The following is an 18,684-nucleotide window of genomic DNA, read 5'->3' as shown; positions in this document are numbered from 1 at the left end:
ACTCGTCAAATGGCTGTGGGATTCCCAGTGCTCAGGTAAGTTGTGGTAAAGATTAAACGAGAAAAGACGTGAGAAAGTGCTTTGTGAAGCACGGTCGAGCCCTGGTTTCCAGCTCTGCCTCTGGTACAAGGTAACTGGCTGTGTGGCCCGAGGCAAGCCACTGTCCTGTGGCAGTCCTTTCCTGGATAAAACAAGGGAATTGCCCAGATGACCACTAATGTCCCTTCCAGGACTGACAGGCTCTTGTTTTCTGAAATGCCATTATCATCAATGTTAATAAGAAGCCACTTGCATGGAAAAATGCCAGGACTGGCATTCCCTGAGCTGGGACATGTGAGTTGTTTCTGTAGCAATGGGAATGGACAGATGCAAATGGAGCAGAGCTCCCTACCCAGTGTGTGACTCTGACCTCAGCAAATCCATCATTCCCATAGTTTAAACACATAAGCCAAAAAACAGGGAGAAAGACCCAAGGATCTGTGAGCCAGCGTCATTCAGGAAACAAGCTGCTCACCCTCTAAACTGCTAAACCAGCAAAGTAAAATCTGCTTCCCATGTGGCAGGCGAGAATTCTACCACGAAACCTGCCATGTCGGATGCTAGGGTTTATCATCCTGAAATGGAATGTCACCTTCCCTCATCACAGCAGGCCAGGCTTCGATAGGTAGAATCTTGTATCTCAGTGACAGTGACAAAAAGGAGTCTGTTCTGTGGCCAGATGGACGTCCACTGTGAGTTTTTCACCATGCTATCACAAATAATTCTGTCCATCAAATGCTTCCTCCTGTTTCTTTTCACAGACAGGCGCAAATGTCTTACTGAGCACTGTCTGTATTGTGCCCAGAGAAGGGCAGAGCTGTGGTTTTATTTGTCCTTTGTCTCTCTAGCTGGCAGCAATGATTGTTACCCTCCAGCTCTCTTCAATGTCAGCCTTACCCTAAATCCTTAAGGAAAATCCCCGTAAGCTCTGAAACCAACTCAACAAAACAGCACAACACAGAAAAAGGGCTTCAGACTTTACGGGGAAAGGGACGGAGTTGCATACACACGAACACCTTCCCTTGCTGCCACCAGGTTCAAAGCAATTCTTCCATCTCTTCATTGCAAGAAAACACTCATCAGAGCTTGTTTAAGCTATAGGACCCTTTCTTCCGGGAATGCAAAGTCTAGAAAACATGCCTCGTCATAACACTTCATCACAACAGCAGCTTGTGATTTTGCCCATTTAGCTGATGTGCAGAACTACCTCTTCCTAAATCCCAAGAGAACGCGTTCCTTTCCCGGCCCCGTCAGTCAGATCACTGCAGTACAGACATTTCAGTAGCTGCAGGACAAGGTCTATATCCTGAAGTTCTGGGGGAGAGGGGTTATCAACGTTTATTGGGGTATCTCTCTTCTTCTGAGTTAAAGGCAACTTCTTCAAACTATTTTTATAAAATGTATCATGGGCATTATTCTTTTTCAGTTTCCTCTTTCTCCTACTGCATATTTCTCAATATGAACTGTGCTTTGTGCCAATAAGAGGATGGATTTCCCTGGAGAGTAATAAGGCAGGGGTTAGGGGGAAGGACTCTAGGTTCCCCTTAAAAGGCACTGAATGCAGTGGTGGGCAAGCTCTTTCTGAACCTCCCGGGCAGATTTGGCATTTGGAACTTAGCACCTTGGGGAAAATCAGTCCTACTCTTTGGAAAAGTGGACTAAAAGAGGAGTGACTGAGTTCATGTCATATAAAAAGTCACCTGTGAAAATCCCAATGTTTGCTTCTAACTGCTAGGCCAAGCCACCTCCCTGAATGTCTACTTCCTTCATATTTTTATCTGCACAAGAGCTAAGAGATTTCAAAGGGGGCGATTACCTCTTTATCATCATGACGTCTTCGAATAAATTCTTCTGTGGATTCCAAGTAATCAGCTGGTATAAAATGCCTTGGTGATTCTGAATCTTCAAAACAATAAAGTAAAGTTAAAACAGGCAAAGATTTAGTGGGAAACCAGATTGGGAAAAGATTTCACCTTTCATCCATGACAAATATCAAGTTTGTACCGTCGTCGTTTGGTGGTCAGTATTCAGATTCTGAAGGAAAAAAAAACAAATGCCCTCCCCCTCCCGATTTTTGGATTTACCTGTGAACTAGTTTCATACAAAGAAAACTAATCAGAGGCAAAAGGTGAGCAAAGAGAGGACCGTCTTTGAAAAGTGTCCCTATTAAGAGGCGTGCAGGATCTTACAGGGACACACACTGTACACTCACACACACATACACAGGGCCACCGAGAGAGGCTGCCTCTCAAAAAACCTCAGGGTGAATTGGGATTGGTGTGAACTGCAAGGGGTTCAGGAGTTCAAATGAACACATTTCTCAGATGAGCTAAACGGCCAATTTTTCTTTCGAAACAGAGTTTGGTGGTTAGTCTATATGACATGGGGGATCTGTTTTTAAAGAAGTGCAGCCACTATGAGCCATGATTAATTGCCAAGCAAAACAAACAGAAAACAAAGGACGGACCAGAAAATGAGCACCAAGGGCACACGGGAGGAGGGAACAAAGCAAGCAGAGTGGAGAGATGGGTGAGGTGAGACTGGGCAAATACACAGAAGGCCACCTCCGAGGGACGTTCCCAGTTCACTTTGGGGGTTGTTGTTCCTGTCCAGGCTGTGGTCTGAGTACGGCAGAGAGTTCCCATTACTAAAGGCCGTCAGGCAGACCTCCGGGGCCGCGGGTCTCTCCTGAGGGGGCTCTGAGATCCGGCTCAGCCTGGCCATGGTGTGCCGGGAAGACAGCCGTCTGGGAACCAAGGGCCTCCCCCCGGAGGGGGGCTCGTCCTGATGGGGCTGAGACCCCCTGGGGGGGTCTGGCTTCTGGCCTGAGAAGTCCCCGGGACAAAGCTGTCTGGAGGGATGCTGGAAGGGCTTTTTCAACCGAAAAGGGAGGGGGCTCATTAGGTAGATGTTCCTGAGGAGTGTGCCCTTGTCCCCCCTGGGATCCGGGCGCCAGTCGGGCCGCCGGGAGGTCTGCTGCTGCTCGTGCCTACGGATGGTGGTGAAGCGGGTGTAGGAGGCCGGGCAGGTGCCCTTGCACTTGTTGAGGCGGTGTTTGGGGAAGTCTCCGTGAACGCTGCCGCTGCTGCCCTCTCGGCTGTCGCTGGAGATGTTTGAGCAGCGGTCCAGCTCGTCCGAGCAGGCGGAGAGCGGCTCGGAAGGCACGAGGCCCCTGAAGCCCAAGGTGGGGTCCGCCATCCGGCTACACGCTGGGGAGGCGTAGATGCCCCCAGGGTTCAGCCCGCCTGCCTCCCTGGGCCGGAGCTTGGTTGACTCCAGGAGGGACTCAGCCGAGCGGGCAGAGGTTAGGCCGCTCCGGGCCAGCATGGGCGTGGGGGACTTGCTCAGCCGGCCGGACAGGTCCAGCGACGGCATGGACCGGGACCGCTGAATCAGCTGCTCGAAAGCTGTGATGCGGGAGGAGACGGTGTGCTTGGGGACGTGCTCCGAGCCTTCCTGGTTGGGGCCCAGCTCGCCCCTGGCCAACGCCAGGCTGCTCCTCTCGAAGTGGGAGGCAAGATCCCGCACGCTGGAGGAGGAGACGGACCCCAGGAAGAGGCCGGCCCGGTTGATCTGGTGCATATCTCGGTAGAGCATGGTGAACTGCGGGCCAGCCTTCCTCAAGAGTGGGCAGGGCCTCCTGGCGCTGGTGCTGTACTCCTGCAGGCTCATGGTGCTGCTCGACCTGCCGTCGTAGTCCCGCCGGGAGCGCACGAGCAGGTTCTCCGCGCTGCCCCCCACTTGCAGGGGGAGGCCTCTTTTGGAATCATTCAGAGGAACCGAGACACAAAGGTTCTCACAGCTCTGAGCCTTTTCCGATGGCAACAGGACGCTCTTCTGATCCTGCAAAAGAGCGCTGGGAGCAGAGAGCCTGGGTTTGAATTTGGAGGGGAGGATTTCCGAAATGCAGGCTTTCGCAGCGGACAAGGGTTTCTTGTGCTTACACCCGGGGCCTAACGCACTGCTAGTGTGAACCGCTCGGCTATGAACTGAAGATGAAGAAATCATGTGAGCATTCCCACCTTTATGATCCACTGGAAAGCATGCAGAATAAAATAAACAGACCCATTAGGTTAAAGCTGAAAGCTACAAGGAAAAAAAAAAGGAGAGGAAACATGCTCATTGGTCATAAGGGGTGTTTTGTCTTTTGTTTTAATTTCCAGTCGATGTCCGGAAGCAAAATAATCTGTGCTGCAAAGCAGGTGCAAAGATGCAAAGAAAAATGGCCACCCTGCTAGAGTTAGGAAAAGCTCCGCTAATTTCTAAGACAAGGGAATCAGAACAAAAAAGAGAGAGATGCTTCAGGGAGAGCAAGGTTGGGGTTCAAAGGGAGGGAAACTATTCGTACCAGAAAGAAAAATGGCCGGTGAGATACTAGGGGAGGGGACTACAAGGGCTCCGTGGCCTGGAGATGGATCTCAACAAGTCAAAACTCATCCCAGTCGCTGGAGGTTCACCCTCGTGCTGTCATCACCCCAGGAATGGGTGTGGACGGGCGAGAGATACCCTGATAGCCGTGTGGATGGGCGAGAGGCCTGCAGGCTTCGCCCAGTTACCTTTAGTTGAGGCCGAGCTGGATGGCCTCTTGAGCCCACTCAGGCCCTGGAGAGGGATATCTCCTCCTTCCAAGACGCTTTTATAAATCTGCCTCTCATTCTCCAAGCTGGTAAGATCCCCGGGAGCCCCATCTGATTCCCTCTTCACCGCGTGGAAGTTGGAAGAATATACACTGAGAACAATGAAATTTTAAAAGAGAGAAGAAAAAAAAAGAGAGAGTAGGATTTAGTATTTTTAACAGTTTTCTAAAAAGCACATTACCAGCTGAGGACAAGGAAACACACTTCCTGGCATCCCAGCCAAGCACCGTCCCTTCTAAAGGGCGTTCTTAGTTAGACACAGACCTCTACAGACAAGGCAGGCCCACAGGTGCCCTGGAATGCTCAGGAATAGTGTCTAAACAGCAAGGTGCTCTATTTGAGATGACTACCTTGTGTTTTAAAAGAATAACTCTGAGAAACACTGCCTGGGGATGGAGGGCAGGAGGGGGGCCAGACAGGAGGAGGTTCTGGGGGCCCAGTGGTTGCACTCAAGATGGGACAGTCGAGGACATGAGTGGAGCTTCTGACATGTTGCCAGCCAGAGTTGGCCATTTCAAGTCAACCACCTGGATTATTTTGCTGGGTTGTTCCTCACAAGTGCTTTGACCAATGGAGCATTAAAATCAACAATGAGGGGCTTCCCTGGTGGCGCAGTGGTTGAGAGTCCGCCCGCCAACGCAGGGGACACGGGTTCGTGCCCCGGTCCGGGAGGATCCCACATGCCGCGGAGCAGCTGGGCCCGTGAGCCATGGCCGCTGAGCCTGCGCGTCCGGAGCCTGTGCTCCACAACGGGAGAGGCCACAGCAGTGAGAGGCCCGTGTACCGCTTAAAAAAAAAAAAAAAAAAAAAAAATCAACAATGAAAGGAGGTGGCCCAGCTGCCTAGGGTCTCCAGGAAAATCAGCCCCCAGCTGCAACCGGAAGCTGGGATTCTATATATTCTTATCCCATCCACTGCTTTCAAAATTTGTATTCAGCACCTTATGACATGTATTATGAGTATAAACTATTGCTGGTTTATATCCTTCATTTATTTTTATCTTGTTGAAAGTCTAGGTATTTTTGCAAGTTACCACAAATCCTTTTTGGAATGAGGTGGGGCACAGAAAAAATTAAGAGCGCCTACTCGCTGAACCCTCCCCCTCCCCTAATTCCAGTTTTCTATGCCCTCCCCCACCAACACACTGACATGTGGGCACGCTCACACACTCACTCAGATCAGTGATGACCCCTTTTCCACAAAAGCACTCAGGCTCCTGCCAGGCTGCTTTTCAGTTCTACCAAATTCCATCTACCGGCATCAATATGGAATTTTTCCAGCTCTAAAGATGTAAACAGCTTGATGAAATTACTTCATCCCAATATTATGAATATTATCAAATGGAAAGAAACGTTTAAGGAATTACAACAGCGAACACCCATATACCACCCCCAACCTAGATTCTACAAGGAACGCTGGGCTGCATTTGCTTCCTCATACATCTGTCCGTCTCTTTCCTTCTATCCATGCATCACCATACAATCATTTTTATACTTCCCGCAGACTCTGGGTCCCCAGAGTTACACACAATGACGGCAACAGCAGCCGTACACCCTGCTTGTTGAGATGGCCTATGTGCGGGGCACTGTGCTAAGTGGCCGATGATCATTCTCTCTTTAACTCCCACGAACGGTCCTACTTTCCCCATTTTCAGATGAGGACGAGCCACTGGGAGAGTCAGGCACTCATCAAAGCTGGCGCAGTCAGTGCACGGGCGGCGCTGGAACTTGAGCCTTGTCGTCGGGCACCACAGACGGTACTCTCGGCCGCTCTAACATTTCCCTACCACCTAGGAGGCAGCACCTTCCAAGAGCCCAGGCTTGCACATCACAGGGAAACAGGACTTAAGAATGCCGGAGCTCCGTGTGCGTCATCACTGCTGAGTGCTACCTGCCATGAATGCACCCCCGGGACGAGCATATCCAGAGCCAGGAGGCAGAAGTGGAAAAGAGGTGGAAATTCCGTGGTAGGAAAGGCAATGTCTCCACCTCAAAGTAGTCAAGTTCCCCGGAGCAATTCCATTGCTTCCAGCACTGGTAACACCCCCTCCCAGTCACCACCACTTCCCGGGCCCTTGCCATGTGCCCGCCACTGCTTGAAGGGCTTCACGTGCTCTATTCAGGGGACTGCCGGGCTATCAGGGCTCTCCCAGGCCCCTCCTCATTATCTCTGGCCTAGGTCAGGGGGTCAAATCTCTTCCCCTTTCCTCGGCCAAGACAGGAGAACATTATTGGGAACCTAAGGGGAAAGAAAACCAACCCTCAAAGCTGAGGACAAAAAGCATGTGAATATGGGAATTCCCTGGTGGTCCAGTGGTTAGGATTCCACACTTTCACTGCCGAGGACACGGGTTCAATCCCTGCTCAGGGAAGATCCTGTGAGCCCAGCGGCATGGCCAAAAAAAAAAAAAAAAAAGGCATGGGAATGAAGTGAGTCTACATGCAGCCCTCCAGGGTTCGTGTCTCAGAGAGAGGCCTCTGGAAAGGTCGGGATGGGGCAAACACTCTTTATTTGCAGGCGCCCACTAGACCATCTCGGCCACGGGTATGCTCAATAAATATCTGAGGAATGAATAAAAGGTCACATTTTCTGAAAGTAAAAATTGGCACGTATGATCTGATTAAGGATATGCTTTAATTTGCGAAATTATGTATTTAGAAATTCTTTTACAAGTATAAGGATTATATCACATTCACTGAGGGCTCTTAGCTCCTGAAATCAGTGACCATGGAGTCATCAGAGGGGTGAAAAGAGAAAAACTACAGGGAATTAGGACGGCCTGAGCTCAGGCTGGCTGTCCTTACTGGTGCCCGCCTGGTCCCTGCTGGGAGGTGCCCACTCTCACCCGCAGGCTCTGGGACAATGGCTGCACCCATGCTGCTTCTGGCTCTCCTGCTTTTGCCTGCAGGTGGCGTTCACCGACGCCACCCAGGATCTGATTAATAAAAACCGTCACCTCTTGCTAGAGAGCTGAAGGACCCCTAAAGGTGACTTGCAAGGTTGTGGCACTATCTGCCGATTTAAATAAATGTAAGCTCTTCTAAACCGGCTCTAAGTATGAATTTCACAATGAAAGACAAATCTGCCCCTTTTCTAAACTTCCCCTTCACAGTCCACCCTCTTCTTTTTGGTTGCATTTTCTGATTTTGTCCTTCAGTTTAACCACGTTTCTCCTTTTCTGTACAACCTTAACTAAGATCCATGCATAGATGTCCTTGAGGCTCACCGGCCAACAGCCTTTTGGGAGGGGACAGTCTCTAAAGCCCCGCTCACCTTGGTCTGCGGTTACCAGACCTCCCTCGGCGCTGGGGGAGTGCCTGACAGCAGTTTCTATTCTGCTGTCCTTCCCCTTGAATTGCCTCAGCCTCAGTCAGAACCTCCCACCCAATCCCCCCTAGTTCCTCCTCACTTTGGTGCTGACTCTCAGCGGCAACCAGCTGCCTGACCCCTTACCGCCTCTACTGCACCAGCTGTCAGAACGTCCCTCCCTCCTGCCACTACCCCACCTCTGGCTTTAGTCCACCCGTTATCACCATTTGTTCCTGCTTCCCCACCAGAACAACAAACCAGCACTCAGGAAACCTCTCAGAATGGATTTGCTCTAGCCAATTGTTTTCTTTCTGATACCAAAGCCAGCATGCTTTTTCCACATGTGTAACACTTTGCAACTGAGGGGCTCCTTGTTTCAAAACAGTATCTAAAAACTCTTGACCAATGTTTTTAAATATATCATCTCCATCAGACCTCCTAATGTTGGAGGTCATTTGTCCCACTGTCCCCAAAACCGAGGACCAGAGGGGTGAAGGGATTTGCAGAAGGTCACAGAGTTCCTGGGTCTTTGCTGTGTTCAAACAGATCAGAGAAGATGGGAAAATGAGCCAGGCTGATGGAGGAAAGCCCGATCAGGACCAGCAGCCACCAACTGCTTCACAAAACAAGTCGAATTCAGAAGCTCAGCCCTCAGTAGCCTGAGCTGAGCTGTTTTCGGTTCGGAAAGAGCAAGCCGGGGTGGGGGACACTGCGGAGAACTCACCCTCTGGCTGAGATGCAGAGCTGGCTGCTGAGTTTCAAGGGGGATTGAATAAAAACACACTCACTGAAAGGATAAAGTGAGAGAAGAGAGCAATCATCTTAGGCCCAACTGTTTCAATCATGCTACCAGGAGGGCTCTGGAGGAGACAGGCAGGGTCCTGGCAGGCTGTGATTCCAGCCCGGCTCCAATGAGGAATGTGATTGCTGAGGCAAACCCACTCTGTTTAAGAACTTGGAAACAATCTGGTTCTCTCAGCCTCAATTTCTTTCATTTGCAAAACTAAAAGGTGCAAAGAGACTGTCCATGAAATCCACGCTCAAATCTGTAATCTGTGTAGACCTTTCTTTTGAGTTCCAGACACAGACATTTAACTGCCTTCTACACATCCTCACCTACATGGTCCTCAGGCATCTTAAACCCAACCTGTTCCAAACCAACCCCAGCCCTGTTCCTCTGTCTTCCTTCACCCAAGCCAGAAAGCCAGGGGAATCAACCCCTTTCTCCCTCCCCTTGCTCCCCAGACCTAAGCAGTCACCAGGTCCTGCCCTCGACACAGCTCACATCAATTCTTCTGCTCCTTCCCTCCCGGGACTGCTCACGACCACTGACCACTCGTCTGTACCTCTGCAGGAAGCACAGCACCACTCCCCGAGCCTGCAGCCCTGACTCCCTCCAATCATATCTGCAAATCACTGCCCATGATATTTCTAGAGAACATCTCAATTTGTCCTTCCACTGCTGATTTTATTCATGCCACAAATATTTACGCAGCACCTACTAAGTGTCAATCACTCTCCTAGGTGGAGATTCAACAGAGGACAAAACAAAAAATTCCAGCCTCACTGTTTAAAACCATTTGGTGGCTGGGCTTCCCTGGTGGCGCAGTGGTTGGGAGTCCGCCTGCCGATGCAGGAGACAAAAAACATTTGGTGTTTTCAGGAAAAAAAGAAAGTAACTCTTTCTAGACTTTGGGGAAGGGAGTCTAGACAATCTTAAAGCCTTTTGTACTGCATGAAAAAAATTTTTTGTATTTATAATGTAATGCTACTGTCATTCACTTTTTATTTGCTGCTGCTTTATAAAACCTTTCTTTCATTCTCCCCAAAAGAGATGCTCACTCCTTCTTGGGTCCCATCATTGAATTGACCACACTGCATTCTGATTGTCATGTACAAGTGTCATTTCCCAATGACACTCTGAGCCCCTTGAGGCCAGGGAGTTTATCTTACGAATCATTGCATGCCTGGTGTCTAGCACTGTTGTTCACCAAATACATATTAGTGGGAAAAAATGATTCTATGAAGTTACATGCCTACAAGCACACAGATTTCTGACATTTTTAAGGCCCAGGGGAGTCTCTAATCTTTCATGTAGCTCTTTAGGTAATGATTTGTGTTTTTTTTTTTTTTTTTGTGGTACGTGGGCCTCTCACTGTTGTGGCCTCTCCCGTTGCAGAGCACAGGCTCCGGACGCGCAGGCTCAGTGGCCATGGCTCACGGGCCCAGCCTCTCCGCGGCATGTGGGATCTTCCCGGACCGGGGCACGAACCCATGTCCCCTGCATCAGCAGGCGGACTCTCAACCACTGCGCCACCAGGGAAGCCCTGATTTGTGTTTTGATCTTACATTGGATTAAGGGAAATGTTTTCTCTAGTGGACCATCACCATTTAGGAAAGAGCAGCTTGTTCTTGAGTGCCACCTGCTGGCCAAATAGAGTAAAGCTCTTTGGTTAGGCAAAAAAATGTATTCGTGCCAATCAATGCCCAAATGATAAGTCATGATGAAAATATACCGCTGACTTACAGATCTGATAACTCCAGGGAATTAAATTCAAAACGGGACATACACTATGATTACAAGTATGAAAGATATATTTTTTGAGAGGAAGGACTGATGTTGTATTAGGATATTGGGGCTGTGGGTGAATTTCTTCCTTTCTCTTCCCAGGTTCTTCTAATATTGTGATATGGAACCATGCTAATAAAATGCTAAGCTGCAGTCTGCTCAAGATGTGAAAGTAGATTTAAGACAACACCATCACTTCTCCAGTGACCACAGAGTTTTTGATCCTGGGGTATCGGTGACTCCTCTTTCTTCAGCCCTTGGGTTAAGTAAGTCAAGCCTTGCCAACGTTTCTTTCACGTTTCGTGTCCATGCAGTGAAAGGGGCCAGATTCCGTTCACAAGCAGCCTGCCTCAGTGCTAAGCAAGTTGGATTCTAGTTAATTAAGATTCACAGATGCATTCATTTATTCAACAAACTCTTACTGTGCATTTTCATACGTATCAGGCACCACACTTATGTTGACTCCTCACCAATTCCAAATACTGAAAAACCTAACTCATTTGAACAAACTGGGAGAAAACCAAGCCTGAATTACTGAAAAATCCCCACATGGAAGAACAGCAGGAGGGAAAAGCTCATCTATTCCTGTCAAGTGTTTCATGAGAGCTGGGCTATGGCTGAAAAACAGAGGTCTCTGGACCTATTTCCATGATACAAATACAGTGCTTGGTAAATTAGCACATCAAATATCTATGTACACCAGTACTCAGAGTGTCTGAAAGCAACTTGCTCTTTTAAAAAGTCTGCATGAGTCCCCCTCAATCCTGCTAACCCACTATTACACAAATGGTTAAGTTGTTTTTTTAACTGCTCAAAACAGTAAACCCTAGCATGCCTTTGGTTAATTTATTACCCAATTTTGAATCAGTACTAGTGCAGGTGAGAGTTTACTGCTGCCACCAGCAGATCTTGGCAGTCTCCTGGCCTAGAACGTCATTGCTCCTACTCTGGTGGTAGTTCTGCCACACACAGCTGTGGAACCTGGGCACACACCAGCTTTCTGTGCTTGTTTCCTCACCTATAAAATGGGGATAAAAAATAACGCCTGATCCTGAAATGTTGAGGACTAAATGAGGTAAGGTATATACGATGCTACGCACAGGGCCTGGCACATAGTAAATGCTCAATCAGGCGTTAAAATTATCATTTCATTCAAGACCTGCACTCTTAACTCTGATATCCCGTGGGAGTTGTCTTCTGAATACTTTTAACCTCTACAGTCTATTTCATTCAGTTGCCACATTGCCTTTTTATTTACTAACTTTTTTTTTTTTGCGTGTTTTGCCCCTGAAACTATTAGGGGACTGCACCTTATGCTCCTATTAGAATACCCAGCATAGGGACTTCCCTGATGGTGCAGTGGTTAAGAATCCACCTGCCAACGCAGGGGACACAGGTTCGAGTCCTAGTCCAGGAAGATCCCACATGCCGCAGAGCAACTAAGCCCGTGCACCACAACTACTGAGCCTGCGCTCTAGAGCCCATGAGCCACAACTACTGAGCCCTCGTGCCACAACTGCTGAAGCCCATGTGCCTAGAGCCCATGTTCTGCAACGAGAAGCCACTACAAAGAGAAGCCTGCGCACTGCAACGAAGAGTAGCCCCCGCTCGCCACAACTAGAGAAAGCCCGCACACAGCAACAAAGACCCAACGCAGCCAAAAATAAATAAATTTATATTAAAAAAAAAAAAAGAATACCCAGCATAGTGCCTTAGATCCTGTAGAAATTCACTCAGCCAGCCACCTGAAGCAATTTTTCACCAAAATACCCTAATCCCAGCTCACTGACTTTCAAATGAAACTACTCTTGCAAAATGCCTTCTTTGGCAAGATATGATAGGTTGGATACGCCCAAGTGACCATAATATTTGCCCCCATAAACTCAGCATTCAGACCAAGTCAGGCTTCTATGTGAAGAGGTGAACTTTGCTCATTGTGGACTTACCCAACCCAAATGGAACAGGTAATAGTGTGCCTTTCCTCCTTGTCATATTTCAAAGAATGAGATACAGATGGTGATATAATGGTGATGAGATGAGAAGCTGCTCCTACCAGAACAGCTCCCAAATCTATAGGGTGCACCAGGCAGTACGGAGATGCAGTCCTTGCCCTCATGGAGTTCATAATTTATTATAGTTATAAAAATACAAGAGCATAGGGCTTCCCTGGTGGCGCAGTGGTTGAGAGTCCGCCTGTCGATGCAGGGGACACGAGTTCGTGCCCCGGTCCAGGAGGATCCCACATGCCATGGAGCGGCTCGGCCCGTGAGCCATGGCCGCTGAGCCTGCGCGTCCGGAGCCTGTGCTCCACGACGGGAGAGGCCACAGCAGTGAGAGGCCCGCGTACCGCAAAAAAAAAAAAAAAAAAAAAAAAAAAAAATACAAGAGCATAAGTCAGGTAGACAGCAACAGAAAAGTAAATGCCGTAAGAGGTATTAATGTGAGACTGGGTGTAGGAAGGACCCGTCAGGGCCCATTGATACAAGCTGAAGTGCTGGCTATTCACCGTGTTTGTAAGGGTAGGGAGCAGCACGGAAGCATTTTCGGCTGGGATAACACCTGCACAGTGAAGTACTAAGACAGGTAACCTAGGAGAGGACCTGGGATGGTTTGGAGACGGGAAAGGAGTCTGGTGGTCAGCCCATGAAGAAGTGCGTGGGGTGTGCATTCATCACTCAGGCAGAATTCTAAGAATTGGTATGGGGGAATAAACCAGGATCTCTGAGAATCAGACACGTTAGCCCCCTCTTGGCCCCATCCTTCCTCATGATAGGTCCAGCCTGAGGACCTCACCCCACCCCCACCTTTATACCAGACGTGGCCTTAGTCACCCACTCCATTCCCCCAAAGATCAGCACACATTCTAAAGGTAAAGATGCCAACACAGGGAAAAGCTTATCAAAGGTAATATGAATCAACGCAAAATTAATTTGGAAAAGGAGGGGGAAAAAATAATTTGAGGACGATAATTGCTACTTATCACCAAACTGTACGTCATTCAAATCCACTAGACTGATAACAAAATACAACACAAGCCTCTTCCCGTTTCTGATATTTAATACATCAAGCCATGTAAAGAGTGATAACTTACTATCCAGGAGGCTCTGAAGAAATTTCCGGAGTGGGGCTGACTGCTGAGCTCTGTAAATGTCAAAAAAAAAAAAAAAAAAAAAAAAAGAATGTAGATGACTTACTTCGACTCAGATATTTCAAGCCAAGGGGAAAATGAGAGAAGTCCTTTTCCTTTCCTAATTTAGATAAAGCCCCCTGAGAGATGGGGGCTCGGCTGGAAAGGTCTCAGTGCTGGCGGAAGGCGGCGCTCTTTCTCTAGAAGGATTTCTGGGCTTTTGCCTCCCAGTGGCTGCAGCCAGGGCTCTCTGGGTGGGTCGGGAGACGCCCCACTCCTTAACATTTATCTCCAGTCGCAGGCCCACTGGAAAGATGGCCCACCACTTGGCAACAGGCACTAGTGACATGGACAGCACCCTCCAGCAGCTTATCCCCCCACCCTCGGAGCCAGACTCCTTCATGCACCCACATGCCTCAACCAGAGTGTCACCCAACACTTCAGGTACAGAACATACAAAAATGCATTTTACGGTGCTTTGTGTCCACCTAGGGGGGTGGGATAGGGAGGGTGGGAGGGAGACGCAAGAGGGAGGGGATATGGGAATATATGTATGCATATAGCTGATTCACTTTGTGATACAGCAGAAACTAACACACCATCGTAAAGCAATTATACTCCAATAAAGATGTTTTTAAAAAAATGCATTTTAAAAGACTGTACTTTTAGATCATTTATTTACCCCTGCAGATTGAAAAGTGTGGAAATGGGGAGAAATGCAGTTTCACAAAACCTATTAATCACCATTTCAGCGTGACGGGAGGGAACATATTATCAAATTACAGGCCCCTATGCACAAGGAAGAAAACCAAGAGTCTATGCAGAGAAAAAGCAGCATAATTACAGAGTTTAGGGTTTCTGTTGTCTTGGAGAAAGAAAGGCAAAGGGTTCAATATATTTGTTTTTAAAAATAATGTGTTAGTTGAATATATCAACATGAAAGTTAACGTTTAAAGATGCTCCTGGGAATTCCCTGGCCGTCTGGTGGTTAAGACTCTGAGCTTCCACTGCCGGGGGCACGGGTTCGATCCCTGGTCGGGGAACTAAGATCCCGCAAGCCACACAGCACGACCAAACCCAAAAGCTCCTACCTCTACTAATGACCACTTCAAGGAAAACAAGCTCTGCGGAGGATAAGAGGTACTTGGGGAAAGGAGAGAAAGAAAAACACCAGAAGGAAAAGGAAGAGATTGGGAAAGAGGGAGGATGATGGGAGGGGAGGCAGCCTTCGTCAGGGGCTCACCCCCGGCCCTCTGCCCTCCACCCCCCTCTACTCCTGAGAAGGCACTGCTCTCACCGCCACACCCATCCTTCCAGCCCCTTTGCCCGCACTGGTCTCCCAGCCTTGGCACCTGCCCCGTTCTGGGTCTCCATCTTGGAAGAACTCTTGCACAACCCTGCTGAGTCCTCTGGAAACATCTCCCTTCCTTCCTTCCACAATCACATGTTGCCGATCAGTGCTGTACCCCTGGGGGCTCCCCTGATTCTTCACCACATACTCTCCCTCCCATCAACTACTTACCCAGCAACCACCACAGCTTTTAGAAGCCTCATGGTTACCAAATGCCTGACCTTCCCTCAGAGTCTATTTTTGGGGGACCCCTTGGGCAACTCTCACACTTGCTCCGCCTCTCACGTTTCCTCCTCACTCTGGTTTTCTCTGACCCGCCCCTCCTCCTATTCTGTGTCATCCAGCATCCCAATGGGTAGCTGCCTGTCTCCCATCCTTTCTCTCTGCATGACTCTCTCTTCGATCTGTAATCTACTCCGAGGGTGGGTGTCTCCACCGGCTCCCAGGGCTTCAACCATCACTTCTCTTCAGGTGACTCGGATTGACTTTCAACATCCCTGCCTCTCATGGGACCTAGTTTTCTATTTCCAACTGTGTACTGGATATTCCCTATATGATACCAAACAAACACCTCGAAAATAAACTACCTAAAACCACCTCCTTCATCTTACCTCTGCACTGATTTTCTCCCCACCTTTCTTATGTGACATACGGATGTCCCCATTCTTCCAGGTTCCTGGCCAAAACCCTACAGTTGTCTATGTCTCCATCCCATTACCCCAACTCTTTGTTCTTCACACCAATTAGTTAAAATGTCCCACTGCAATTTCCTCTGTGATTTCACATCTACCCTCATCCCGTCATGCTGGTGCCACTGGAGTACTCACCCCTACATGCCTGGACTGCTGCAGTAGCCTCCTTGCCCTCTCAACCTCCAACTGGAGGTTATCCCTTCAGTTCAACCTCTCTAGAGTGAGGACACTAACCTTCCTAAAACACTAGTCCTGAATCACATCATTGACTTGAGGGCAAAATCAACCATCTCTTTAACCATATTTTTGGAGTCTCTACAACCCAGGGTCAACCCTCTTTTCCCAAACATGCCTTCCACTGTTATCACCCCAAATTTTCTATTACAGATGAATTCATCTACTTTATTCCTGAATCCATCCTAAACACGTTCACTTTTGTGCTCTCTACCATGCCTCAAGTGGATGGTCCCCACTTCTGCCATGTACCTAAATTCCATCAATCCCTTAAGATCTTGGCCAACTCCTGAGAAGTCTTCCCTGATTTCCTGGAAGATTTCCCCCTCTTCTGAGCACTTAGAGGCTGTGGCGTTCATTTAGCTCTTACCAGGCATTGCTGTGTACTGTTGGAGATCTTTTATTTATGAGTGTGACTAAGCTGTCATGTTCTTGAAGGCAAAGTCCACTCTTGTGCTGATTTAGAACCTCCCTCAGCACGTCACACACGTTAGGGACTACGGGTAACGCATAATTGAACCAATGTCAAGATGACTCATTCATGCATCAGACACCTCTTCGGGCCCACCTAGCCCCAGGCAGGGTTGTAGGTACTGGATGCCATCTCTGCCCCAAGGAGGCTGCGGTTACTGCAGTAGTTCTCTAGCTGCTGTCCATCCTGCCACACGTTACAGAACCACTCTTATTACAGTACTTTGAAAAAAGTGCCTGCTGATTCACTTCCCCTTCGGCCCCCCAGCTCACTTCAGGACTTACCTGCAGCCACAGTTCTCCTTTAGACCCAGCTCAGACCTCCATTCCCACAGCAGCTACAGCTGGTGCCAGTCTCCGCCCTGGTTGGAGACTCGGCTCCCCACTGTGCCCACCCCGTCACGCATCTGCCTGATTGCATGCCCTGTCGCTCACCTTCTGTGTTCCCCTGGGCCTAACCGCTGGTCCTGCTGGCTACCCCATCCTTCGGTGACTCTGAATTCCCAAACCCTAACTCCCCTGCATCAGCTTGCAGTGCTTGGCTTCTGCCCCTCGTATCCCAGGCCCCCCTCGCTGCGGCCATAATCACCTGCTTTGAGTCTCTGGCTCTACATGACTTCGTACCCAAGTCACACACACTGGTGGCCTGACCCTCCTTGTCTCAGTTCTGCTTAAGAATAACACGGTCCATTAGCATTTTCCATTTCTCCTGCCACAGTCTGTGGACGTCCTAGCCTCTTCAGCAGTGTCCGCATTCCTTTTTTTATTTTCTATAAAGATACCCTTTCCTTGTAAGCGTCTCCTTTGTTTTGTCAGGGAACCCTGGGGGTAGTTCTCCAAACATTTGGTATTTTTCTTCGCCTTGGGAGCCCATTTACCCTGGACTCTCGCTCTTTCTGACACATCCTTTAATAAACCACATTGGGATATAGCTCCCTTTAAAAATATCAATGTAGGCAGAGTTTCAAATGCTTGTGGCCAGGCTGTCTGGTCTCCGGAGTGCATTTTTTCATTAAGAACTTTCTGACCTTTCAAATTACAAATACTACTATTCTGACAGTGCCTTGCACGCAAGAGGCACTCGAATCACAGCTGCTGTGTTTTTGAAAATGATCTCTGAGGTTGGTATCTCCCAGGGCTGCAAAAAAGACATAGAAGTTGCCCAAAAAAGGCTCCCTGAAAATTCAGAGAAGGTGTACACACAAGGGGGCAGAAGGGGAGTTAAAAGGGTGACCCCTTGAAAGCAGAGAAAGAGGATGGTAAGCCGAGGGGGAGCAGTTCAATCACTAGCCACCCTGCATATATATTTGAAAAAGCCCCTTTAAGGAAGATGCCAAGCTCAAAAGAAATCCAAACAACAATTAACTTGGGGGTCAGGGGTGACCTAAAACAGGAGTCAGAAAGCCATGCAGCTTAAAAATGACCAGCATAACCATTCATCACCCCAACTACATCAAAAACCATAGAACAAAGAAGAAAGCAAAGGGAACTGAGGGCACGAGAAAAACTCGGAAATACCTGTGACAGGTTTGCACTGGGTGCCTTATTAAGCGTCTCCGTTTTTTCTAAATCTGCCTCTAACTCTGTTTGGCAGAGGTTGAGATCTTTTTCTAGATTAGTCTGGTTCAAGAAAGAAAAGATGGGAAAGAGTGTTTTAGTTAGGAGGAAAGGCAGACAGCATGGAAGGTTACGTTTGAAAAACGAGTTTGTTTAGTATCATACATTAATAAGGCAAAGATGGCATGACTAAAACACAAGAGCTTACTAGAAATGAGTTAAAGACAGGAAAACAGGGAATGCAACATTAGGCATAGAGAATATAAATCCTGTGGTAATCAGAGCTCCAAAACTCTACTCTACTTGCTAGAGAGAGGAACTACACAGACCCCCAAAACCTACCTTTTAGGAAATACCTATTTTCTCTTTTTCAGAGTATGGTGACTATGACACATACTATATGTCAGAAGAATAAGCAATTGCTTTAAAAACCTCTACACATTAGTATAAGTCTTAAGAGACTTTGTTAAACTGTTTTATCACCAAGCCAAAAAAAAAAAAAGTTACAATCAAGTTAAAAATAAAAGGGGGGGGGGATTTAATAAAAGAAAAAAGCCCACGACACACGCACACTAGCCAGGCCAGAGCGCACACACACAGCCCACAGTGGAATTACCTTTCTATCCTCTCTAGGAAGGATAGAGCAGTCTCCAGGAGTATAATCCCATATCTTTTTGGGAGGCTGACGGGAAGCAGAG

General features: G+C 48.3%; 1 protein-coding gene across 15 annotated transcripts in view; it reads right to left on the bottom strand.

The window, feature by feature from the left end:
* The window catches only part of SORBS1 (sorbin and SH3 domain containing 1), a 239,490-nt gene that overhangs the window by 32,223 nt on the left and 188,583 nt on the right, over window positions 1–18,684 (bottom strand). For 14 of the 15 annotated variants that reach the window (XM_082854122.1, XM_082854125.1, XM_082854126.1 and 11 more), the window contains 3 exons: window positions 13,646–13,695; window positions 4,596–4,768; window positions 1,856–1,941 (listed from right to left, as the gene is read on the bottom strand). In XM_082854122.1, the coding sequence (XP_082710248.1) occupies window positions 1,856–1,941; window positions 4,596–4,768; window positions 13,646–13,695 (309 nt within the window). Of the gene's footprint in view, window positions 1–1,855; window positions 1,942–2,603; window positions 4,074–4,595; window positions 4,769–13,645; window positions 13,696–17,947; window positions 18,050–18,602; window positions 18,669–18,684 lie in introns of all 15 variants that reach the window. The other variant, XM_082854120.1, reaches the window with a different exon arrangement.

The sequence above is a fragment of the Leucopleurus acutus genome (genome assembly GCF_964270905.1).
Source record: "Leucopleurus acutus genome assembly, chromosome: 14".
NCBI lineage: Eukaryota > Metazoa > Chordata > Mammalia > Artiodactyla > Delphinidae > Leucopleurus > Leucopleurus acutus.
This window is presented reverse-complemented; position numbering and strand designations above follow the sequence as displayed.